Here is a 25,565-nt window from a genome sequence, read left to right as displayed (position 1 = left end):
CTTCAAAAACTATTCTAAATACACGATGTTTGCCAACTACTTCCTGAAAGCATTTAGGATTTATAAAAAAGTTCAAGAAGTGTTGCAGGGTTCATTTAAGCTGGTGATACCGCTAAAACCACACGTCCTCATTGCTTAGCGCTCTCGTGTCCAAGGGTCGTGCTTTCTGTTTCGCTCCTTGGTGCGCAGCGACGTTATGTGGTACAACGGGCAGATCCAGCACATCGCTCCAGCCCTGATAACGGTGTACAACAACGCTCGGCTGCGCGAAATCACCGGCACGGCCGACGCACGCTTCAGCTTCGACGTGACGACGCCACCGCCGTTCGGCAACCACAGCGAAGAGCATGCTCCCCACGGTAGAGCTGAAAAAATGCCTGACGACGATGACGACGACGACAGCGGCATCAACAGTTCGACCACCATCGAGCCCACGGAGACAACTACCACGAAGCCAGCAGCGCGCATTGGCCACAGTGAATACGACGAGCTTCTGCCCAAGGTGCTCCGCTCCATCTTCTTCCCACTCGCCTCAAGCCTCATGTGCAGCAACTTCATCATCCTTCCGATCGGCGAGAGGGCGCTCAAGGTAAGGCTTCCGTCGCCAAGAGTACATGCATGTGGCCCGCCGGGATGGCGAGCCGGCGTTGACAGCCGAAGCCCCGATGCAACGAAAAAGTCCATCATCATCATAATCATCGTCACCGTCATCATCATATTGATAATCATCCTCATAATCAGGGCAAACCTGCGTCAGTTTCAATGGCGCTTCATATTGCTTGAGGGCTTTTCTATGACGTCCACGGGAAACGCTTCCTGTGTGCTCCTAAACAGTTGCGAATTGGTAAGGTTGCATGGAGTTACTTCTATTTTTTTAGGCTTCGAGATAAATTTATTCTATTCCCAGTCGGGTGATTTGGCACGTTTTACTAGCACCAGTGACGCGTTTCATGTGCACCAGAAACTTATCCAACCGAAAGAGGCATTACAGCGACTCGTATGGATTTTGTAAAGTCAGATCCACCACGCTTGTGTGGGAAAGCATGTGCAAGTCTTGGGGAAACATCTCGTCTAAGTACGTTCATTATCCGCGGAAGCGAAGCACTTGATAGTTTGAATGGTTCATGACAGGCATGGGGGGCTGCAAATAGATACCTTGTTAACGCGAAGATTCAATTTATTGATAGATACTGGTTCAATTCATTGATTCAATTTATTGATTCCATTGATTCAATTTACTGATTCAATTTATTGGTAGATATTGATTGATAGCCAGAAGTTTAGGAGCCATTCCACTCTGTGAAGTTGGACGGCTAGCCAAGCTTTTTATCGCGGACATAGAGGTGGCACAAAATTTAGGCGAAAAGTAGGAGCGAACTTTATCTCTGTCGAGTGTGGGCGGCAGTCATCCCTAAAAAAGAGCGTTGCGCCTCGTACACAATACACAGATATCCTCAAAATTTGCTGTGATTGAAACGCGGCGAAGTCAAGATGGTCGAGCTAAAGCTCGGTTTTCGGGCTATCGACAACATCGGAACTACTCGGCGCAGTGTCCTTTTTTAAATCTTAACAAAAAAGAAGAGGCCAATGCCTTTTATTTTATCATTGTCTAATGGCCTACTCTATCTCCCTCATCACAACTTTTCCCTTGAAATCCGCACGTGCAGTTTCTTGACCTTGTGCGCAGGCAGCGTTTGCTTGAAGTTCAGACGAACGCTACGAGGCGTTTCCTAGGTTTGGACCTGGAGTAATAAGCTTCACTTAAAACCGGCAATTCGAATTGCAATGGAAACGTAAAAGAACAAATGGCCGAAGTCCCTTTATTCAAATATTGCATCGCTTTACTGAGGTTACAAAAGCCGCTGTTGAAGAAAGCTTTTCTGAACCTGTGTTCTGCGTGTTGGCAGGTGAAGCAGCTGGACCTCTTGTCCGGCGTGAGTCCGTTTCTCTACTGGTTCTCCAGTTACCTCTGGGACTTCTTCTTCTACATGGGCACTGCGCTGCTCGTGGTTCCACCAATTCTGGCCTTTCACTCCGCCTTCGAAGACGTAAACATCGGTACGTCGCATTCTTCAGCTGTCTGACCCCTCGAGCTCTTGCCGCTCCGCGGTGCACAAAAATAAACGTGCACTTGTCGTTATTCGGACCTGTTCAAATGCGCTGTATTGTGCGAGAACTGTCAGACAAACGAAAGATGGCCACGGCAACTTCGTCCGGGGTTAGCCTGTTCATCATTCTCTTCCTAGTGAAACGCATGTAGAATAACTGTGCATCCAACCTTCCCCTTTCGTCACATTTCTGAGACTCATGAATGTAATATTCAAGTTTCTGGGGCGTGGACTGAACAAAATGAACAGCTGTAAGTGGTAGTTGAAGTAAAAAAAGTGCGTGCTATCATTTTTAGCTTTTGCAAACATTATTTCTACGTTAATAATTCACTAAACCAATCACGCACGCAGAGAAAACGAATTTATGACGCCGCTTTTAAACTTCAGTATGCTTCTGCAGGAGTTGATTCGGCAGGTTGGTTGCCAAAAAGCTGATGGAGTGGCGGCGATACTATGCATGAGGGGTTCGGTTACTCATGTCGAATACTTGTACTTAAAACTGCGCATACGGACGGGACAAGGAAAAGAAGACAGGACGGGCGCAGACTCACAACGAGTTTGTTGAAAAATGGAGCTTGCTAATATACCCACACCAGCACATCCGCACCAATGTGACCATCTTTATCACATGATATAACGGTTTAAAAATTCATACTCATTTCTATACAAATATATGGATGGTTCACTCACACACTGTTCACCATGCTTTCGAATGAAGAAAGCCTGGATTAATTCCCTCGCCACCTGTTCTCTCCTTTTGCTCAGCACCTTCGTATCATTCAAAACTGGCTCGCATGGCTTGCTTTCACGAGCCACGCAATGGTGCATAAGGTGGGATCCCGTTTTGTTACGCATATTCAGCTGGTGTTCCCTTAAGCGGTCGTTTAGACAGCGGCCCGTCTGACCGATTTACACCCGCCCGCATGTGAGCGGCATCATGCACACCACCCCGGTTGCGCACTTCACGTACGGCGTCACATGTGGTTTTAGGCAACCTGGTGTCTGTTCCATTCCTTTCAGGATCTTGGGGCACAGGCTAGCCAACTTGTAAGGCGCAGAAAAAACTACCGGCACTTTGTGCCTGTTAGCCACATTTCTGAGGTTGGGTGCCACTCGATGGATGTAAGGAACAACCACCGGTTTCTTGCGCCTAAGGCCGTCTATTCTTTGGGGTGTGTTTCCTTTCAACTTCTGTAGCAAGGACTCGGCCACCGCTGTCACAACCATTAAGGGAAACCCAGCTGCAAGCAATCGGGCAACCTGAGCATCGAAACGTTCCTGAATCTCGTGATGGCATGACGTGGTTAGTGCTCTTTGAAGACACAAAGAAGCAACTGCCCTTTTTACTGTCTTCGAGTGCGCAGACAGGTAAGGCAGCAACCCTTTTTGCGCCTTCGGTTTGTAAACCCAACACACGTGGTCTGATAAAAGTTTGACGCTAATGTCTGAAAACTGCAAGCAGTCATTGTTAGGCAACTCATGGGTGAAGGACAGGCCTTTCCCCAATCGTCGGAACTTGTCTAAAATCTCGTTAACAGCGTCACGGTAAGTTAAAACAGAGAAAACTTAAAAATAAAAAAAACAACATATCTAAAAACTTTAACTGCCAGCCCATCGTCCAGGTCACGCTATAAATTCCGATCAATGCTGGCTAAAAAGATTTCACAAAGAACCGATGCCACGCATGAACCAATGCACACACCCTTGCGTTGCACAAGCAACTCTTCCTTTTAAAAGCAACGAACGTAGATTGCATATAAGATTTAAGCAATGTCATAAAATTATCTACAGTCATGCCACAGGAATTCTGAAAGGCAACAACATTGCGGTCGTCAGTGCAATCTCGAACAGCCACAAATAGATCTTTGTGCGGAATGGAACAATACAAATCAGTGACATCAACTTAAAACGCATAACCAATGGACATGCCCTCTTTTAAAAAGGAAACCACCTCATTCAGAGTTTTTCGTTGCATAGGGATCCAGCAGTTTTCCAGGATCCAGGCCTGTTTTTCGCCCATGAGTTGCCTAACAATGACTGCTTGCAGTTTTCATATATTAGTATCAAGCTTTTATCAGACCACATGTGTTGGGTTTTAAAACCGAAGGCGCAAAAAGGGTTGTTGCCTTACCTGTCTGCGCACTCGAAGACAGTAAAAAGGGCAGTTGCTTCTTTGTGTCTTCAAAGAGCACTAACCACGTCATGCCATCACGAGATTCAGGAACGTTTCGATGCTCAGGTTGCCCGATTGCTTGCAGCTGGGTTTCCCTTAATGGTTGTGACAGCGGTGGCCGAGTCCTTGCTACAGAAGTTGAAAGGAAACACACCCCAAAGAATAGACGGCCTTAGGCGCAAGAAACCGGTGGTTGTTCCTTACATCCATCGAGTGGCACCCAACCTCAGAAATGTGGCTAACAGGCACAAAGTGCCGGTAGTTTTTTCTGCGCCTTACAAGTTGGCTAGCCTGTGCCCCAAGATCCTGAAAGGAATGGAACAGACACCAGGTTGCCTAAAACCACATGTGACGCCGTACGTGAAGTGCGCAACCGGGGTGGTGTGCATGATGCCGCTCACATGCGGGCGGGTGTAAATCGGTCAGACGGGCCGCTGTCTAAACGACCGCTTAAGGGAACACCAGCTGAATATGCGTAACAAAACGGGATCCCACCTTATGCACCATTGCGTGGCTCGTGAAAGCAAGCCATGCGAGCCAGTTTTGAATGATACGAAGGTGCTGAGCAAAAGGAGAGAACAGGTGGCGAGGGAATTAATCCAGGCTTTCTTCATTCGAAAGCATGGTGAACAGTGTGTGAGTGAACCATCCATATATTTGTATAGAAATGAGTATGAATTTTTAAACCGTTATATCATGTGATAAAGATGGTGACATGTGTCCGCATGTGCTGGTGTGGGTATATTAGCATGCTCCATTTTTCAATAAAATAGTTGTGAGTCTGCGCCCGTCCTGTTTCATCTTTTCCTTGTCCCGTCCGTATGCGCAGTTTTAAGTATAAGTATGATGAACCAACTAGCCCAACAACATGCTTTACTGAGCTCATGTCGAATATTTTATCTTTTAGTGGTTTGGAGCAAGCACAATTGCGTGATCTCTGGAATGTCTCCTTTCTCTTTTTTTGCAGAGGCCATTCTGTTGCTGAATGTCTTGCACGGCTACGCTGCGCTTCCTTTCATCTACCTCATGTCCTTCGTATTCGTCAACCAGGATCGCGGGTTCAGCACACTTTCCATTTGCACCTTCATAATCTGTGAGCACTAGCAGTGACGTTCAGGCTTCATCTTGACTGCTGGCGGTCGCCAGCTTAAAATTAACCGGATAACAGGTCTGTGCCGACGCCGTCTAATTTAAAGGCAGCGTTAGTACAACTTAATCTCTGTTTTACTTGGAAGAGTTAGTACTTGATAACTTGTTCAAGTCCCCTCCGGCGTTGAAGGACATTGTTTGCATAAAAATTACAAATATTGACCAACATTCCAATTACCCGCTGCACAACGTCGGAAGAAACATAATTTGTACAGGTACTAAAATAGCATTGAGTGAACTCCATTATAGCATTCAAACAAAAAGTTCTAACACAACCAGATGCCCCACTGAAATCCAACACTTGTGGTTCTGGGCGGTAGCCTTTGTAGGCGGCCGCTGGTCGCGCAAACCAGTCCTTCGGACGTCTTAGGGGAAATCTGAGACATTGGCTGGTGCACCGCCGCTATTATGTTTGCTTTTCTTGTTATCTAGAGCCGCCCTGTTTTGAAGTATGAATCAAAATTGCTATTATTCTGGCTTTATCGTCACTATAACATAAACGAAACAAGTGCGCCAATACGGAAGGTCCTTTGGCATTCAGCCGCAATCCTGCCAGACTTGTTCAAGAGAGGCCTTTCTGGCATGTCTGGGCCCTGCATACAGAGCTGGACTCTTTTTAGATCCTCATACCTCACATCACTTCCGTGAGCAGCTAAATGGCACCCCCTTGGCTCTCGTAAAGAAAAAAGTGTTTTTATTACTCAGAATTTACTCAAAAGGCTCGTCGTCGGACTGTGAACGCTATGTTCTGCTCGCATAAGTATTTTAACTTTACATGAAGACGAATTTGAAGCCGGCACCGAGCTCAACAGACGCACACAAGGTGGTAGTAGACGACTGGGCGAGGAAGAAGGATTGCTGTAGACAACGGTTTTGTGTAAATGATGTAAATACATTGGGTTTTCATCGATGACAGCTACTTACCTTTCCCTTTCTGGACGTTCGTATGCAATAACATTTGTGAGCAACATATTCCGTATATAGCATTATTTATTACTTATAAATACTGCCTACGCAACTTATTCAGAACCATTCATTTTCAGTTAACCCTATGGTGCGGCTCCCTTGTGTGGGGCCCGCGCACTAGAACAAGGTCGTTTAACCTCAGTGCGGCCGCAGTTGTACTACAGTTCTCGAAAGTGTTAACAACAACAAAGAAGCGGGTGCCAGCCTATATATGCACAGAACGGCCGCTTACAGCACTCGACGAGTGCATCTTCGGCGCATGGTAATGGGCGCACAGGAAGCTAACCTTTCACACTCGGCTGCTCCAGCGCATGCGCACAGCCTGTCCAACTAGCCTACGCACTATTTGTAAGTTTCCGCTATATGTATTTGTCTGGCACCTTGTTCTTTTTTGTTAACACTTTTGAGGACTGTACATGCTGTGAAGGGCAGTTAATACAACTCGCCGCAACTCGGTCTGTCCCCGCCATCTCGTTTGTTCTTTCCAGCGTCTCTGGGATGTTTCATGGCCGTGTTCATGGAGTTCACCCACGGCGACGTGCAAAGCCCGGAGTGGCAGCCGGTGCTGCTTGTGCTGCTGTGGATCTTTCGGCTGCTGCCGAACTTTGCCTATTCACGCGGAATGACGAAACTGCTGCAGCTGGGCGAAGAGAACTCCGCCTGCCGGCGCGGTGGGGAGAAGCTCGACGAGCTGTGCCGCAGCACGACTATTCGCATCAAGCAATCGCTGAGCAAATGCTGCAGCAGTGAGTACCCGGGCTCGTTGTCGTGGTTTGCGGATATTTAGATACGAGATCCGGGAGTATCCTACACGTCAATGGTGCATTTTTGTCGTGTTTTTTTTTTCTTATGGAATTTTCAATTTAATAAAACAGAGGCGCTGTACCTACCCTAGTTATTACTGAGAGGATGACACTAGGGGTTGAAACGCAATGCACTGCAAGCATTAAGGATACCTTCAATCTTTATGGGTTTATCAGAGAATCATAAAAATGTTTTTGAATCCCGAATAGTTAGCATCCGTGGGGGCAATAGAACGGTGCGAGTACCTGCTGTCGAGGCATAACCTTTGGTTACCTTCAGGCAAGCCCTCACTTAAGTCACAAAATACACAATACGTAAGACTGCCGGTGGAAAAAGAAGGGAACAAATGGAAACTATGACGTTGAAGAACACTGCAAAATCACGAACTGAACAGAGAAGGCTCGGGAAATACCGCCTTCACATGTGGATGTACACTCAGGGTTGATGTGAGCAACACCGCGGCCACACAGGAATGTTGTTCGAAAAAATGTATTGAAGTGTTAATCGTAGGGTACTTCGAACAACCCGGCGTTTCATTTTTGCTTGTGTCAGAGTTTCTAGCCGTGTTAGTAATCGCAATGGGGGCTTTGCTTACGCAAGGGAATATTGCTCAGCTGGATCCCAATAGAACCTCACAACGATAGCTTTTTCTCACAAACAAACAAACAAGCAAGCAAGGAAGCAAGCAAGCAAGCAAGCAAGCAAGCAACTCGTCGTGTAGTTGTGACGAGACACAAATTGATGTGACAACTCATTTGTTTCGGCGCAAATTAGCGCCAACTGAGCATATTTTATTGTTCGCTACACGCGTTAAGTGCTTTCGTTATCGTATGCGAAAGTGGCCGTCTGCGGGAGTGCCAGAATAGGGAAACAAGCCGAATTTTCCTGCATAGACCAAACCAAATATGTCATTGCTTAGCATGAATTCTTTAACTTAGCGTTGCTAGGCGATCGGGACTAAGAAATGCAGCCGGGTCTCACAGCAGTTGCAGCATTATCATAGCTCTTGTACGCAAGAAAGTTATGTACTGAGAGTAAAAGGAAACTTCAAGACCCTTAGCTATTTCTCGCATTTTCAATTTGTCGTTGTGACCAGCAACTAATGCGTTTTTCTTGTTAATCAAATATCTAAATAATCATTACGCTTCACGAGCAACGTCTGATACTTTCCCTAACACCTGTCTCAATGATGACTTGCTTGAAATCTTTCTTTGGCTCTATTACGTCACGCGAATTTTATGCAACGTAGCGTATTAACAGTATACGTGACCGAGAAGCGTTTGTCCGTCGGGCTTCGCCGCTTTTTGCCATGCCGTGCCGCTTGATTTACCCTAGGTGGTTTTCTTTTCATTAAAATTGATAATTGGAACTATATAAAGGTCGACTGATTTCAATTGTGTTTTGGAAATATAAAACTGTCCACAGACATATGCGCCAAGTCGCAACGACGACGCCATTACAGGGGATTACCGACTCAGCACCGAGAGTAAATGTTGCGTTTCGGCTTCTCGTTGCTCTTTATGGATCAGCAAGGATGAATATTTAGTCAGAATTTGTGCACACGGCACACACTCTGCCACAGTTACTCCACTTGATGATGAACGGTGCCCGCGAAGACCAACCCAACGGCTGGATTTGGTCCCAATGTACTCTCCCGTTGCTCCGTTTTACCTAAGAGTGTATGTATTCTTGCTCCGTGGCTACATGACTTGGATTCGGCGCGCGCCTCGAGTACAGCCAAACCCAATTATAATGAACCTGGATAGAGTGAATTACGCTGTATATCGCACGAAAGCAAGTTCGTTCCGAAAATGCATGCGAAGCGTATTCCTCGCAACGAAGTTCACGTCGGATATATCGAACTCGGAGCGCCTACAATTGCCGCCGAATTGCGTAGTCTCGGAGCGGCGATTAGGATGCTGATTGGTCACGATTGAGATGTTGAGCCTCGCACGGACCGTCGTGACGCCCGACACCTTCCATAACGGTTTCTGACGCACGAGATTCACGACGGAGCCCCTCCAGTCAGTGAGTTAGGACCAAGACGGCATCACCGGCGAACTGCACGAACAGCTCGCCTACGTTCCAGATGCTGTGCCGGAAGGAGTGTCCTTCGAGGATTCCTGAGTGTTGATGACGATGTTACCGTCAGCCCCTCGCGCGCACGCACCGCCGCCGATGTCATGGCAGTTGGTGCTGCTGAAAGCACTGAAGAGACTGAGGATGTCACAACGTAAAGCCGTCCGACACTTTATGAAGCACTTTTGCCAGCCGATGTGCTGCGCCAATATTGGTTCGATATTGAAGGACACGGACTTGAACTGGTGCAAACGATGTCTTGTGTAGAGAATGCGGTGATAGTTGGCGCCGCCAAAACGAAAGTGAAAACAAAAATCACCCTTTTTTGCGAAGTAGGCAGTTAAGGCGGAAAGTAGCTTTATTGCATGCAACAAATGGATTGTTTTGTGTAAGGTAATGGCATACTTTATGGGTTCGTTTCGTAACGTGGAAATGGCTGGGGGGGGGGTCCCGCGTATTGCAAACTCGTAACAAAAAAAATCGATATAGACGGGTTCGGCTATATCAAATTATTGGATATATCGTACTAATCGCGGCGCATATTACAGTTCGCTATAACCGGGTTTGACTGTATACATTTTATAGTGACTAATGTAACTTTGTTTCACGCTTCCACTATAACGCAGGTCGGGGCGCCGTAGCCGGCAGCGCAGGCGTCGACATGATATATCCGTTCGACGTGCACTGGTATTCGATATTTTTCGAAATCGTCAACCTGTCGATCGTAGGCGCCGTACTGTTTGGCCTGCTCCTCCTGGTAGAGTCCGACTACACTCACAAGATCGAGGTTTGGTTCACGCGCCCAGACGTGTCCCGGCACCAGAAATCGCCCAAACAAGCAAAGACCGACGCCGCCTACCGCCGCAGGGACAGCAAGGTTGCCGCCCCACCAGCAGAGGTGTGGAGAGATTTGCTCTTGCCTTTTGCTACAAACGTAAATGTCGTGAGCAGCAGGAGGGCAGCGCACCGATCACGACAAAAAAAAAAATTGGCTGACGATTACGAATTTCGAAATTTGGGTTCAGCGCGATTTGCAGTCTCCTAGGCGATGGGGCATAGCCGTTGTTTCGGCGGCACGCACATCTGGATTCTGGCATCGGCGGCGCTGAGCCTCTGCTTGGGCGGCTAGTCTAGCTGCAGCGCCAGACGAAGCACTTCCTTTGTCTCGGGTGATCGCGTCATCGGCGAACGCACGACGGTGCGTGCTAACCTGGCGTTATCTCGTAGCGGGTCGCCGCCGCGTAGCTCGTGTCGGCACTTTTGCCATACTCTCCTCCGCCGCTTTTCTCCTCGCTCTATCTTCGATGTCGTCCTCGTTATTTTGGTTTCAATGAGGCCGACGGCGAAAGAGGCCGCGAAACCACAGGAGCGGGCGCTTAAGAGCTGCGCTCTAAAACGAGGAAAATGGTTTTGGATCAACCTGAAAAATTCGGGTGCTTAAATACAGGATTTCACAGCAACCGTTGAAATCCCCAGCCATTAGTATTTTTTGGAATAAATATCTTCGAAAGTGTTCGAAAATTTTGAGAATTTTTTACTGATGCGTAAGATTCTTCACGCTACTTTTTTTTTAATAGCCCCATTTGGTTAGCCAGAGGTAACTTCCAGACGTTGTCGTGCCAGCACATAGCAAATATTCTACCCAAGATACTGTTAATTATAAATTGAAGCGGCTCGCAGCTGTAACACAGTCATGGTGAACATTTGCGCTGACTGATCGTAGATATTGCGCTAGTTATCTACTTTTTTTCGCATAGTTCCCAGTTTTTGTGTGTCTGTTTCACAGCTTCTTGGTGTAAACAGTACCAGAACGCTTACTGGGATTCGGCCGTATTTTACTTCCTATTTGAATAAACTGTACCTGCAAAAGGAGTTTTACGCTTGGTATACCCAACAGGCTGTTATACGATGACACCCTGTTTCTGTCGCATTCTATATCGGTGTTGACCAACGGAGCATTGCGGTGCTTCAAACAAGTTGTTCACAGTAGGAGGCCGTAGTCTTAGATGTACTAGATAGTTGGTTTGTAGCCATGACCTTTACTTGCCCTTCCCAAGACTCTCCGACTATAAAAAGATGTTCTCAGCAATCTTGTAACTGTTGCTACGCCAACTCCACGTGCTTGTCAACGAACGTACGTTGGGACGTGTGCCTTTTCCGAACGATCGCAGGCTGCTGTGGCATCGCCCCAGCACGACACGGAGGTGGCGGCGGAAGAAGCCCTGGTTCAGCAGCTCGCCTGGCACCAGCGATTGAATTCTGCTCGCACCATGGAAGCCGCAGCCTTGCTGGTTTGTCGGCTCTACCGCTCGGAAGGCTACCGCGGACACACCAAAATCCTTCAGGTTTGTTTTTTCTTTCGACAACGTTGCTTTAGCTCCGCGTACTGTCAAGTAATCAAATTTCCTATGTGCATGGGCACTGAAAACCACTGGAAAATGTATTGCCCAAATGGAGGGAGGGAGGCTGGTAATCACGGCGAAAAGAACGAGTGGGTGGCAGAGAACTTTATTTACAGCAGAGGGCGTGGGCTCGCTCCATGTGAGGAGCCCGCAAAAAATAAGAAAAATACCGAGCGCAAGTGAGCCTGCAACTCGTGAGGAGCGTCCGGCATCGGCCAGCTAGACCTTGGAGAACACTCTACAGGCGTTCCAGGAGCGATCTCTCGCGTGCTGTTTTCCTCGCCAGTTCACTTGCGTTCGCGCCTGAAGTGGGGAGCGCAGACGCGGAGTTCATGCTACAGATGCCGTGTTCGCGAAGCCGGTGGCCGCGGGTTCTAGCGCATGCTATCGCGGTCCACTTTGGGAGGGATATGAAGGCCTGCGGACAAAACGATCCGGGAATGCCACTCGTACAGAAGTTTTAGCGGCGAGTTCAGAGATCAATGTGAGTTGCAGCAGCCGGGTCTCTGGTGAAAGGAAAGGGCCACCAGCTCTGCTGTTTCTCCAGCGGTGCACCATTAGTGCAAGATGCGGCAATTTTTTGTTGCTGATAAATGGGTGGGGTTAGCATTGAGCAGAAAGGGGCCTATATAACGCCAATTAGATTTTATCTCTGAGACCTCGGGTTGACGTCGTACTAGGATGCAGCATACTCGTTACGCTGCTGCTCGTTTCACTAACTGGGATGGTAGGATTCTTCCCTTCACAAGGTGCGTTGGCCCAAGTGCGATACTGCTATAATCGGCTATTTAGTCGACTCAGCAGGTAGGATAAGGATTTTGGCAAAGTTTCAACTGAACCTTTGGAAGGTGGGGTCGTCAGTCCATGACCCTATCGTATCTGGCGTCCTTGGTAAGCAAGCAATGGTACACAAATTGGCCGACTGCGCAAATAGAAGTAACGTCACTGTTTCAAATAAAATTGCGTATATTTTGGTGTGGATCAAACACAGCGGCTCCAAAACGCCAGGAAAGTGCGCATCCTCAGCGCTAGCCACTAAAGCTCGATTATTAGCTGTCGATGATTAAAGGGAACCCGATTATGGCTTCATAGTTATTGCCTGATAAGAGGGCCGGGTGCGAAAGGAAAGGTTATGTCACACTTATAGACCCTCCTTTCGGCTAGATAGGTTCCACCATACTAGGTGAGGCTCCCTGGGACCCAAAACAGCATTTCCAAACCGGAGAAGGATTTAGCAACCCTGGTTAGGTACATTTACTAAGAACCTCCGAATGATTATACAATCACACTATCGCCCTTCAGGCACTCGATAGGCGTAGCTGCAGGTCTTTGGGAGATGCTTTTATCCTGCAGTGCACATAACCAGGCTTAAGATAAATATAAAGATTATGGCGTCGTGGCTTGGTCGTGGCCTGCGACCCTATGCGTGTGTTAGATACATGTACATGAGTAATGTTAGTGTGATAGAGGTGTAGCAACTTGGTGAGTAGATAAGTACGCGGTCCCACGAAATCTCCCCCTTGTTTGGCAAAGCGAACGTTGGCATTTGACGGCCTGATTGCTAGTAGCGCCACGTTGAGGCATGAATTGAAACCTGCTGTCGTACGGCGCCGTTCCCACAGATGGCGTGCGAACAGCGTGAGCGTGGGTGGGAATGGGCCGGCTAGTGTGACTAGATAATGTTACAGAATATCTTTTCTCCTATTGTTTCGTGCCGCCGCCATGATAATTGGTCAGTTCGAATCACGTGACACTTGTTTACACTGCGACGGTTCATGGCGCTGCCATTTTGTTGCTGGTGCATTTTCAGTCGGTAAACTGTGGAAGACTTAGCTTGTCCTCCCTGTTTTGCGGCTGCGCGCGACTAACGTTGTTCCGAACACGAATCAAAGATAACGCGTGTAGCAGCATTTCAGCAGCTGAACTGCGTACGAAGATGCCGTTTTTCTGTATCTTCGGCAGTGTTGTTAACAAACGCCCCGGTAGAAGTTAGCGGCGAGGCCGTAGAAGGGACAATCTCGCAACACTGATAAACACCAAAATGGCCGCCGTTGCTGACTTGCGTGCATGAGTGCCGCTACTCTTATACCTTATCTAGTGACACTAGGGCCGGCCTTGTATACGTTGGGCCTAAGGTAACGTTTTGAGATCTAACGCCGTAAACCGGCGCCTGCAGCTTGCCATACAGTATGTTCAACAGTGCGCGGCACGTCATATCAGATAAGGTTCAGCCATGCGGTTCCTTCACGTCAAATCAAGATTTAGGCCTAAGCGCGACGACGGGGCTCATAGTAACAAAGAGGGAAGAGGCGCAAAGGGGAAAGGGGATGAAGATGATGATTGCCGAGAGCGCACGCTCGGCAATTAATTAATCGTGAAGAGTGGTCAGGTGTCCTCGGGATCCTTGCCTCCACTTGTTATGTTGCAGAATTTCGAGATGTTTAACAAGGTATCGGAGGAAAATTTGTCGCGTTTCTTTTTTTTCGAATCATGCGCAGGGTCTTAGTTTCGGACTACGTGCCGAAGAGCGTTTGGCGCTTCTTGGTGCGGATAGGGCAGGAATGACGACAATGTTCCGGATCCTGACGGGCGAAATAAAGCCCCACGAAGGAGACGCCTACATCCACGGGTTCTCGCTTGTCAACAACGTCTGCCAGGTGCGCTGCAGTCGCTTCGTTTGGTCATTGTGATGCCTTCATTCACCCACGATTGGACAAGAGAACAGTGCCCTTAACTGCGATCAAGGCGACGGAACGCTGCGTAATAACAAACAGCAACATCAGAGCTAGCCGTTTCGGAGTGACGTTTTTCATCATTCTTGTGCACGTTGATTGAAAAACTGGCTCGTGTAATTAAGCACCATGTTAGTTTGCAGGTTACAGTTTGAAATTCCCTTGAACCTGGATATGGTATAGGTTGCAAAATTCAAACATAAGGCCGCCTTTTTAGCAAAATTCAAACATAAGGCCGCCTTTATGTCCGTGGTCTCCACAACATTCCCAGTACACTGAGGGCAAGCAAGGCACTGCGAGAAACGCTGCTTTGGTAACGGAGTTAAAAATTGGTCAACAGTTGAAGAATGCTTTAACGGCAGCTTCAAAGAGCACGGCATTCAAACACCTGACAACCGAATTATTCGGTGTGCCTCGAACAACCCGTTTCATGAATAACGACTACGTACGGCTTCGCCGAGCCATCCTGCATGATCGAATTCACTCGTGCCCGGAGAATGAGGCCGGGGCTGAAACTAGAGTTTTAGCATACCGGGCACCGTCCGCTAACGCTACGGCGTCGGGTAGCGGGGCCCGACTGTGAAGTGAAAAATTCGTTCCGGTGGGGGTATTAGTTCCGCCGGCCTTCCTTCGCCATGCCCGCGCCTTCTCTCCACTGAGGGGCAACCTCCTCGCCCTCCCCGCGCGCGCATGCGTGGTCGGGTCCGGTAACCAGCCGCCGTAGCGTGAGCCTCCGCTAGCCGCTATGCTAAAACTCTCTACTGTCACGCGTTACGCGCAGTTCCGGCGCTACGTGGGCTACTGCCCGCAGAGAGACGGCCTGCTGGATACTTTGACGGGCGTCGAGACAGTTTCCTTCTACTGCCGGCTGCGGGGCATCGCTCCCACGGCCGAGTACCTGGCGGCGGTTCTGGAGGTGTTCGGGATTGACGAGGTCGCCGACCGGCCCGTTGGGACGTACAGGTAGCGCCCTCACACCAAACGCTCATCAAGTCGAAAATATTCAATATCATTGTTTCATATAACGCGTGAGGTACACAGTTCGTTGGGGGATACGCAGAATCGTCCAAGGAAATGGTGCAGCTTGCACTAGTCGTGCGAGGCTGGAGGAACAGCAGATCTGGCGGCTCCTCTCTCTTCGTAGGAACCTGGCTGTTGCACGCCACATGAATTTCCGAACTTGCCGCTGAAAGTCCTCCGTGACTGGCGGGCCCCGATAGTTTTGCCCGCAGGCCTTCACATCTTTCCCAAAGTGCAGGCGTTAACACGCGCTAGAACCAGCGGCAACCAGATTTGCGAACTCGGCGTCTGTAGCGCGAGCTATGCTGTACTTCTGAGTTCAGCCGCGAACGCACATTAACTGGCGAGTAGAAGAACACGGGAAAGATCACGCCATGAACGCTGGGCAGAGTGTTCTCGAAGGTCGAGCGGGGCCGGCGCACGCTATGGCGTCCTAGCTATAGGTGAAATGCTGGGCTTGTTGGTTCATACTGTTGCACTTCCTTCACTTCCTAGATGTATAAAGTTGTCTCTTCATGCTGTCAAGGTGTGCGCGTGCGCCTGGTTTTGCATATAACGGTATCGTAGTTTCCCGATTAAATCAGTTGGTAGTCCAGCGTTGTGTTTGTGTCCCTCCTTCTCCTGTCCTGCGTGTGCTTGCCGCTGGTTTCTTTTTTGCAATAGCTATAGGTGAGGCATGGCTCCCTCTACGCGGCTGGACGAAGATCGTTACGGGTGCCCTGAGCTGGAGGAATTCTTTCTCTTGGTATTTTTTTGCGAACGCCAATGGACCAAGCTAAAGCTTAAACAGCTCCGATGTTTAAAGTTTACGGTGCGTGAGCCAGAGAGCGTAAGCCGAGATGACACGCCAGGAAAGGGATACAGCAGTGCCGTTCGGAGGAGTGTTCTGAGAAAGGGCGATGCAGCGCGGGCCAGAAAAGGGAAAGCTGCACTAAAGAAGGGCGAGGCCGCTTTCGCACGTGCTTTGCAAGACGAGCCGCCTTCAAGGGTGAAGCCAACGACAGGGGCCGGCAGAGTGCTTTGAGAGGCCGTCGCAGTGACACCACCTATTCCTCACTTGCCGATCTTGCAGACTGGCCACACGTTACTGTTAATACAAGTTATGTAGCCGGATTGCCTTCATTGAACCTACGAAAAGGTATCGTACCTATCTCGGCGACATAAGCCACGGCAGTTGGATCGGAATCGTGTTTCGCTTGCGGCTTGAGCTATCAGAATCGTGCGGTCTTCACTTGTTGCAACCTCTTTCCTCAAACGATTTCAGATTTACAATCCGTTTTTCTACCTGTAGTAGACGCGCTTCAGGCGTATGTCTATCACTGTCTCAAAATGGTCGTCGGCCAGTGGTCTGCACACGCCATGTAGAAGAAATCGAAAAGCCTGATTGATTCCTTAGGCTTGCCGCTTTGCCGCCGCTCTGCCGCCGACGAACTTTTCTGACCCAACTAGATCGGCGGCGGTCGACGTTTTTTCCGCCTCCGCGCGTCGAACGCGCGCCGCCGGGCGTTGTACAGAGGACAACACACTTGTCTATAACACCATTTTTGAACTGATAGCCTTATCTTGCCTCGGCCGAAAAGCATTTTAAGAATCCTATTTTATCATTTTGAAGTTTTAACCATATATTTTGACCTCAATGTTTTTTGTGAGAAGTTTGAGTCCGCAGTTGTGAGAGGAAGTTTGAGTCCGCAGTTGTGAGAGGTAACTAGTTGAAGTGGAACTCCGTGTTATAGACAAGGGTATTGCGCACCGTACGTCGTCTTTCCGTAGCATATTCGCGCCATGTATTCCTGGCCGCCGCGTACGCCGCCCTCTCGACGCCCACTGCCAGTCTCTGGCTTCGCTCTTTGTAGAGCCACGTGAGTGAATTCAACTGACGGCGCACGGGTAATCGCTGTTTGAGTAGCTTACAGCTCCAACGCCTCGCGCTAGAACGTAACGCGTATTAAAAGAAAAGTTTAGCAGGGATAAAATCGGTTCAAAATAAACTAGCATGATTTAAAGATTTGTGGAATGCTCCCTGCCCGCTTCAGCAGTCGTCAAGCCCAAACAGAAGCTGTTTGTAGACAGGTTATAATTTGTGTTACACTCAAGTACCCTCCGGCTCTCGACGCTAGGCCTGATCGGGTCGGGTGGTCGGTCGGAGCAAGAAAAGGCCTACTTTCCTGGTTCCGGGACTTCGTTGATCACCAAGGACGGCCCCAAGAGTGGGGCGCGGGCATTGCACTGCGCTCGCGTGGACCATTGCCACTACTCTAAACTGGGGCATATGGGGCACGAAAATTTCTTAAATCCGGTTCAATGCAAGAGAAGGCGCCACCGCCTCAACAAACGCGCGATTGCTCCTCCCACCGGCGCTTCTCCTGCGCCCAATCAGTGCGCGCCATGTGGTAAGAGAGAGACTTACAATCTTTGAATACACATATACACTGCATGCTTCGCTCCTCCCGAGGTTTAACGTTAGTGGAGATGGTCTGTTTTTTTAGTGGTACCGATGGCGTGCTGTCAGAAAACTGATGCATCTCCTCATAGGCCGGCTGGTTGACCGAAAAGCTCAGCTAAGATCTCCGGACACACGGCGCGGGCGTGAAACCGGGCTTACATTGGGTCAAAACGGTTACCTGAAAATCGCGAGGAGGGAACGATTTTAGATAAGGCAATACACGCATCGATGACGATGCAGGAGCACAATAGTATTCCTTTGTCTTATAAACCACGCATAGGTATACATTTAAATCGTTCGTAGACGCGTTTACTTAGTTTGCGAAAAATCGTTGCATGGGTTCGTAATCGTTTGTTATTGGGGTCTTTGAAGGCTGGACAATCGATTGGACGCACTTTCAGTGAAGGTTGGGAGCACAAGCGTCACTGGACAAGGTTTAATAGTGTCGGCACTCTTATCTTCTATTGTTCCGTGCCTCCGCCATGATCACTGGTGAATTCGCGTCACGCAACATTTTTACACTCACCCAGTACACTGAGTGCAAGCAAGGCACTGAGAGAAACGCTGCTTTGGTAACAGAGTTAAAAATTGGTCAACAGTTATAGAATGCGTTAACGGCAGCTTCAAAGAGCACGGCATTCAAACAACTGGCAACCGAATTATTCGGCGTGCCTCGAACGACCCGTTTCATGAATCACGACTACGTACGGCTTCGCCGAGATATCCTGCATGATCGAATTCACTCGTGCCCGGAGTGTGATAGAGTGTGACGCCTCACCCGGAGTGTGACGCCTCACCCTTGCTCCTCTGGCTCGGAGATTAGCAAACCACTTCTGCGGTTTAGAGAAATCGTAAAACATTACTGCGATAACCGCCGGCTTTACCCAGCCCCTGCAAAGGGTCTGATCAAGGTCGATGAGCGAATACTGCGGCGCCTGCAGACGAAAACATTTATGTGCCCTGCAGTAGCAAAGCATTTCGGCCCTAACACAGATGGGCGTTTTAGTCGGTCAACAGTGGTAGTCTTAGCTTGCCCTCCCTGCACTGCGGTTGCGCGCGGCTGACGTCGTTCCGAACGCGCATCAGGTATCGTGCTTGGCAGCATTTCAGCTGAAGAAGTGTGTCCGTTTTGCTGCGTCTTCAGCAGTGTTGCTTACAAACGAACCGGTCAAAGTTAGCGGGCGGTAGGCCGTAGACGCGGCAATCTAGCAACACTGATAAACACCAAAATGGCCTCCGTTGCTCAATTGCGTGCCTCATATGCGGAACTGTCTAGTTCACTCTAGCGGAACTCTGAATGCTTATTTCGCGACCTAGGACACACATTAACGATGGTTTCGACGCATTTTTGATGCAATTTTGATGTCGGAAAGCTTTCGAGCTTCACTAAACTCTCTCTAGGAAGGGGCGGTAAAGCTTTTACATGCTAGCGCGCATCGGGACTTGGATTTTCTTTTGCTCACGAGCGCTGCCGTTCTCTGTACTACGATTTAACAATTTAACAAAACGTGGGCTGCCGATGGCGGCGCTCTTGCTTGCAGCTTGTGCAGCCGTCGAAAACTGTCCTTGTGCATCGCCGTGCTGGGCGTCCCCCAAGTTCTGCTGCTGGACGACCCTTACGCCAGTGTGGCGCCATCGTCACGTCGCCACATCGTTAACTACATTACCGAGATCCAGAAAGGACGCCAGATGTCCATACTACTGTCGTCGCACAGGTATGCATCGGGCGCGTGTGTACCCGCCTCTCTGGTCTAACTGGATGGGTGAATATATCGCTTATGCGATACAAATGCTGTTAAGGTTTTGTAGCAGCTCACCAAAAACGCAACGCGGAGGAGGACAGAACAAAGGGCACTGTCGTTTGGTTTTTTTAACAGGTACAGGGCGAGTAGTCTGTTAGGTTTACCTATACGTCTGCATAAGGGGGGGAACAGAACAGCTCTAGTGCTTGTAAAGACAACAAACAGAAAACTTCCACCTAAAGTGGTTGGCAATGCATTTTCCCGTATGGCTCGCAGTATGCCTGTTGATTGGTGGGACTAGCTTTGACATTCACAACACGAAGCAATTACGTAAAGATAGCTGGAAAGTGGTCGCTCTGCCTGATAACATAGCCGAGAACCATGTCTTCTGTTTTGTTTACTTGCGCCAGTATCCATCACTCGGTATGTTGCACCAGTATCCCTTGCCATACTGGGTGCCTTGTGCGACATTTGCAATAAACGCCGATATTGTCTCTGGGGTCTCAGACACGTCAGGCCAGGCTCTGTCTATTTATTCGGGTTTCCGCCGTTTCGGATTTCTCGCCGGGGCGGCCATTTGTGGTCGCCCCTTTCTCGCTTTTCACACCTGAGTCACGCGTACTTTAGCTGCGCAAGCACTTCGGCGGCCGCTACTGGTGTTTGGCGTCGGAGTCGTAACCGAGCAAGGGAATACCGGGAAAAAACGGCGGAGGAAAAGTGGCGAAAGTGTGCGGGGGAGGGCAGTATGCTGAGCTCGCACGGGACGCTCGTCGGAGCGTCTGGCGAAATTGTGAAGGGGAGGGCCAAAGCAATACTGCAAGTTGGTCTAGTTGGTGCATGATCGAAAACTTCAAAGCCCACAAAAAACGGGGACAAAGCGCTTGTGTGTGTGTCGCTCCTCTTTGTCCTCGTTTTTTGTGCGCTTTGAAGTTTTCGAAGGGCAGGGCAGCACGTGCTGCTATTGCGCCATCTCTCTCCCTGCCTCCCTCTCACACTTTCGGTATACGTTACTAGTCCGTGCGTGGCAACTTGGTGCTTGGCTTATCTGAACCACGTGACATTTGCGCGGGAGGTTCAAACACGATTTGCAACAACATGGTCGCCGGCTGCAACGACACCATGTGGTGGGTTCCTTGTGGGTCCCTTGCGTTCATATTGCACATTTTAAGCCGAACTTTCAGCCCGTGTGTACTCTCTCTAGCTCCAGTGACTTTGGCGCAAGTGCGCACGCACGGGACGACCGATCTCACAAAATATTTAATATCTGTTGTCCCTTGCCCCTTGATCCCTTGCCTCTAGCTTGCGCAAGCGGGCACGGGATGACACGAGGTTTGGCGTCACCAAATCCTGAGAGAACGAGTTGCATAGGGAAGGTGACGGGAAGAATTTCCCGACGGAAGTGAACGTCTTAATTATGAAATGGGATGAACTTTGCCACAGCAAAACCACGACCTTGAGAATGTTTGAGGATTATGGAGGATACGCATAGAGTGCAATAGTCAATGCATCCTCAGTGTACTTCGAATACGGTTAAACGGCTATAGCTGCTTTTTTTTAACAGGCTGTGTTTCTACTACTAAAATAGAGTTTTCAAGCCTTTAACGAGCCATATTACTTGGAGGGCCGAGACCGTCAGCGATGGTGACGTCACTCGCACTGTTGAGGAGACCTCCTGCGCTGAAGTTGTTGATCTTACGGCCATCTTTTATTCGCACCTTCGCGCAGCCTCTTGGACGTCGCGTTCACCTGCGACCGGATTGCCGTCTTGGCGGGTGGCCGGCTGCAATGTCTCGGCTCCGTGGCGCGCCTCAAGGGCCGCTTTGCGCGGAGCATCACCATCGTCATCAGGACGAGTAGGGACCACGGGGACGACCAGGAGAACCAGCGGAACGTGACGCGTGCGGTCAAGAAGGTCATTGCGGACGCTTGCCTAGTTCACGCCTGCGAGGTACGTGCTTTCGGCAATCCTCGGAGGCCGCAAGCAGTTCGCAGAGTGGGGAACTCGTTCGGCCCGTCTTTGCAAACCGCGTTCTCTTATCAAGCGCAATTAATGTTACGAAAACAAGCGCCTAAAATTCTTTCCGCCAGGTTGCCAGGGAGATTAGTATTGATGTCATGTTGGTAAGATTGAATTGAATTGAATTGTTTATTTCGGCAACAGAAGGAGGTTGCCCTGGGGCTGTGGCAAGGAAAGGATGAGGAGTTCGGCCCTAAGCTGGTTGGGCATGTAGTTGAACTTGAAAGTACTACAGAATATGAGTGTTAATGACGTTTTTCAGTGTTATTGAGCTAGCAGCCTACGCGCTCCAAGCATGACTCCTTAACACTTCCTGCGCTCCACCGAAGTAACTGCATACCACTGAAGACACGGAGGAAATTTAACTTACAGCCCTAAATGGTTTAAGCGCGGACTTCACAAGGAGAACCCGATTCACAATACAACTTATCTGCAAGAAATCGCTTCCTCATGGGATATACTACGAGAGACATAAATAAGATACTGGAACAGCCCCAACATTGAATAAATTGACTACAGATGTAGCAACACATCCGTATTCTTGTTTTAGTTCGTGCCTTTAGCACTGAAAAAAAAAAGACATTTGCCATGTTTACGCTACTCCTAGTAAGCTTTACGTGCTGTGCTTGAAAGACTAGCATTAACTTATAGCAGCCGTGGTCCTTTGACATGGAACAAGAACTTGCTCATACAGGCTGTCTTCTTACCGGAACATATTTGGTGTAGTCGAAAAACAAGTGCGAGGCCCGCAGTGCGTGGCTGCGATCAGCACTGCGCGCTACCGCGTCGCGAAGGACAAGCGCATTTCACTACTGCAGTGTTTCCAACTCACTTAAGAAAGCGTTTATCATTTAGGCCCTCGTGATGGAGTGCTTGGAGTTTGTGACAAGACATGCACTCTGGCACTCCTACACAGGGCACGTTGGAGTTCCGGGTCCCATCTGCCCAGCCGCCAGTCTGGAGCGACCTGTTCACACAAATGGGACGCCTCAAGAGGCGCTTCAGGTTTCCGGAATTCTCTCTGGCGGACACCCCGCTCGAGAACGTCCTGCTTGCAGGCCCCGAGGGGTCCCCCGAGATGAACGGAGGCGCCACACCTAACATCGCGGGACCACTGCCACCGGGAACCGCGCCCCTTGGACTGTCGGCGATGACGGTGGGGGCCGGTGCGCGGCGCACCAGCATAGTGCAGCACACCACCCAAACGCTGGACGTCGATGCGCGGTGGTCGGCCAAGGAGAGCATCCACAGCCAGAAATCCACCACGAAGTTACAATGAAGGACGCGCCCTCGTCGATTTCCGCCGCTCTCTGAGTCTGAATTTAATCGCACGAGAAATCACTAAAGAATTTGCCGTACGCCTGCGGGAGCCTCGGTGGTTGCTTGTGTTCGCAGCATTTTCCACCCATACCATGAGTATACCCACAGGTCTTACTGCAGTTTACCTTTACTGACCGTCTCCGCGCTCGCTTGCTCTGCTTGCTGCAATCGCGATTCCCAATGAAATAACGCAGTCAAAAGTGCGGACAAATAGGGCCAGATGTTTTTATTAATTAATTAATTTATTAATTAGTTAATTAATTATTTAGATAATTAATTAGAATACCCTCAGGGCCCATAGGGCTTTACAGATTGCCATAGCGCTCGCCGCCTCGGACCCGAAGTCAAGAACAATAATAACGGACTCTCGCCGAGCCTCCGAAAGCTATTTAGCGGGCACGGTACCACCCTTGGCCTACAGTATTTTAAAGCGAGTGGTGCGGTTTGTAGACCCCGCACCTAAAATTGTGTTGTCTCCGGGCGTCAGGGTCTGAGAGGTAGAGAGGCCGCGCACGCGGCTGCCCGAGCGCTTACCCACCGGGCGCCTCCCTTGCTCTCCTGGCTCGGAGATTAGCAAACCACTTCTGCGGTTTAGAGAAATCGTAAAACATTACTGCGATAACCGCCGGCTTTACCCAGCCTCTGCAAAGGGTCTGATCAAGGTCGATGAGCGAACACTGCGGCGCCTGCAGACGAACACATTTATGTGCCCTGCAGTAGCAAAGCATTTCGGCCCTAAAATAGATGGGCGGTGCCGAGGTTTTCGACACCTTTCACGTGGTGTGGGCATGCCAGCGCAACCCTGCGTTATCCCCCAACCCTTCCCCTACCAGAGAGGCATGGGAGGCAGCCCTGCTCAATTGCTCGGGGCTGGAGTCTCAAAGGGCTTTAGTTCGACGGGCGAGAGCGGCGGCCTTGACCAATGGGGTCCCGGAATAGGGGCTGCACCTGTGCGAAGGGGCGCGGGCCCTAACTCTCTTCTGTTCTGATAAAAAATAAAGTTTCACTCCTCCTTCTCCTTCTCCTCCCAACGAGCGTTATTAACTAAATTAAAGCAGGCGCTGCCGGTTAATTACGTGTATTTTGCCTCAAATGTACCTGCACTTTTTTTGCGCTAAACGAGGGCGAGATGTGTGACAAGCGTCAGCGGTTCGCGAGTTTCGAACGCTTATGACTGTATACACCGCTTGAATTTCGAAGCCTATGGGTTACGCCGCGACGACAGAACGTCGTGTGGCTCTCCTTGGGTCCAGTGAGCGAGCTACGACGACAAGGCGAGCCCCTAAAGTGCCCTGCACTTAAAGAATCCGTCGTTGAGCGCGGTTAGGTGAAGTTTGTCGAGCGATAGCTCGGTTTTCACGCCGAGGCTCCGCATCAAACGCGCACACTATTGCACCGCAAGACAAGACATGGGCGCTGGTCGGCGCAGTCGGTGGTCTGGGCGCAGCTAGCTGCTATGTATCATTTTCTGATAGCACGCGCCCTTACTATTTCCCCTATCCCCTTCTGTGCACCCGTCCAAAAACGAGCGAACAGACGCTTACGCTAGAACACTCTACTTACGCTGCGGAACCGCACGAGGCTCTGGATTGACCTTGGCTGAGCTTGAAGGTCAGATTGGCGGAACTGGGTTCGTACCTGGAGTAATGCAGCTTTCGCTGTAACCAGAAGACACATTCGGCAATTAAACACTAATACCAGAGTCCTTCAATGCTTTGAAGGACTCTGCTAATACTTTTGCAATGACTACGGTCTGAATTTTTTTTTAGTTAGCCGATGTAATTTGTTTTCGGCAAGTGTTGGCGCCGGCTTCAGTTACGCTGGCAGCATTCACGGGCTTTCTGTACATGACATTTGCGGACGCCTTTAGCGGACGTAAGCTGAGCGCGCTTTCGCCAACCTCGCCGAGTAACGCTTCGGCGTTAAAATGCCCACGTCACTGGCGGCAACTCTACTCTGTGTATGCAATCTCCCGGTCTTCTACGTCACGTACAGGCCGGTCGACGCTCGTTGTTTTTCTGTAACCCCGTTTTGTAATTACACGGAGCCCACGCTATGCCTCGGCGAGCATGGTTGGCTCACTAACTGCGGCCGCTTTGGCTTTTCGCCGTGCATAAGAATGGTCTCTTGGTACGTTGGGAGCACGCCCTTGAAACAACGTTTACTAGTGCGCCTCGATGCACGTGCGTCTCCGCCGTACGGTGCTGGCATCGAGGCGCCCTTGTGTTTACGGATACTATGTGCGCAGGGCGTGCCGCCTAAACAGCATAGAAGGATGGTGAATGTAGCAAATTCTACCATCCCCCTTTTTGCGCGGCTAGCCAGCCGTGTAGCTGCATGTTATACGTGTAACGAATTCACGACCGGTTTTTTTTTAGATAACAACCTGCTCATGCTCGGCGATTCCGAGCAGAGTTTCTTACAATATGCACTAAAGAAGAATGTGGTGCTAGCGTATATATGTCGTTCACATCCGCGGTTCTCCATTATGCGGTACGCTCGCCTTAATTTCGGCATTGGCTTGGATTGAAACGTTTTAGTGGCCGTAAATTCCAACACAACAGTGCCACAAAAACGCCAAAAAGAGTGCGATGATGATAACGTTATTTC

At 49.6% G+C, this 25,565-nt stretch overlaps 1 protein-coding gene across 1 annotated transcript in view; it reads left to right on the top strand.

The window, feature by feature from the left end:
- LOC144146401 (phospholipid-transporting ATPase ABCA3-like) overlaps positions 1-23,026 on the top strand; it is a 47,406-nt gene extending 24,380 nt beyond the window's left edge. Inside the window, exons 8-18 of the mRNA XM_077678356.1 lie at positions 190-589; positions 1,908-2,058; positions 5,249-5,374; positions 6,885-7,142; positions 9,906-10,177; positions 11,451-11,624; positions 14,180-14,338; positions 15,195-15,376; positions 19,418-19,591; positions 21,344-21,566; positions 22,552-23,026. Of these exons, the coding sequence (XP_077534482.1) occupies positions 190-589; positions 1,908-2,058; positions 5,249-5,374; positions 6,885-7,142; positions 9,906-10,177; positions 11,451-11,624; positions 14,180-14,338; positions 15,195-15,376; positions 19,418-19,591; positions 21,344-21,566; positions 22,552-22,914 (2,482 nt within the window). The 3' untranslated portion in view covers positions 22,915-23,026. The remainder of the gene's footprint in view (positions 1-189; positions 590-1,907; positions 2,059-5,248; positions 5,375-6,884; positions 7,143-9,905; positions 10,178-11,450; positions 11,625-14,179; positions 14,339-15,194; positions 15,377-19,417; positions 19,592-21,343; positions 21,567-22,551) is intronic.
- Positions 23,027-25,565: the final 2,539 nt, after the last annotated feature.

This window comes from Haemaphysalis longicornis, unplaced genomic scaffold (genome assembly GCF_048455015.1).
Source record: "Haemaphysalis longicornis isolate Haplotype H1 unplaced genomic scaffold, Haemaphysalis longicornis Haplotype H1 scaffold_7, whole genome shotgun sequence".
NCBI classification, from domain to species: domain Eukaryota; kingdom Metazoa; phylum Arthropoda; class Arachnida; order Ixodida; family Ixodidae; genus Haemaphysalis; species Haemaphysalis longicornis.
Note: the sequence above shows the minus strand (reverse complement) of the source record. Positions and strands in the feature narration are given on the sequence as shown.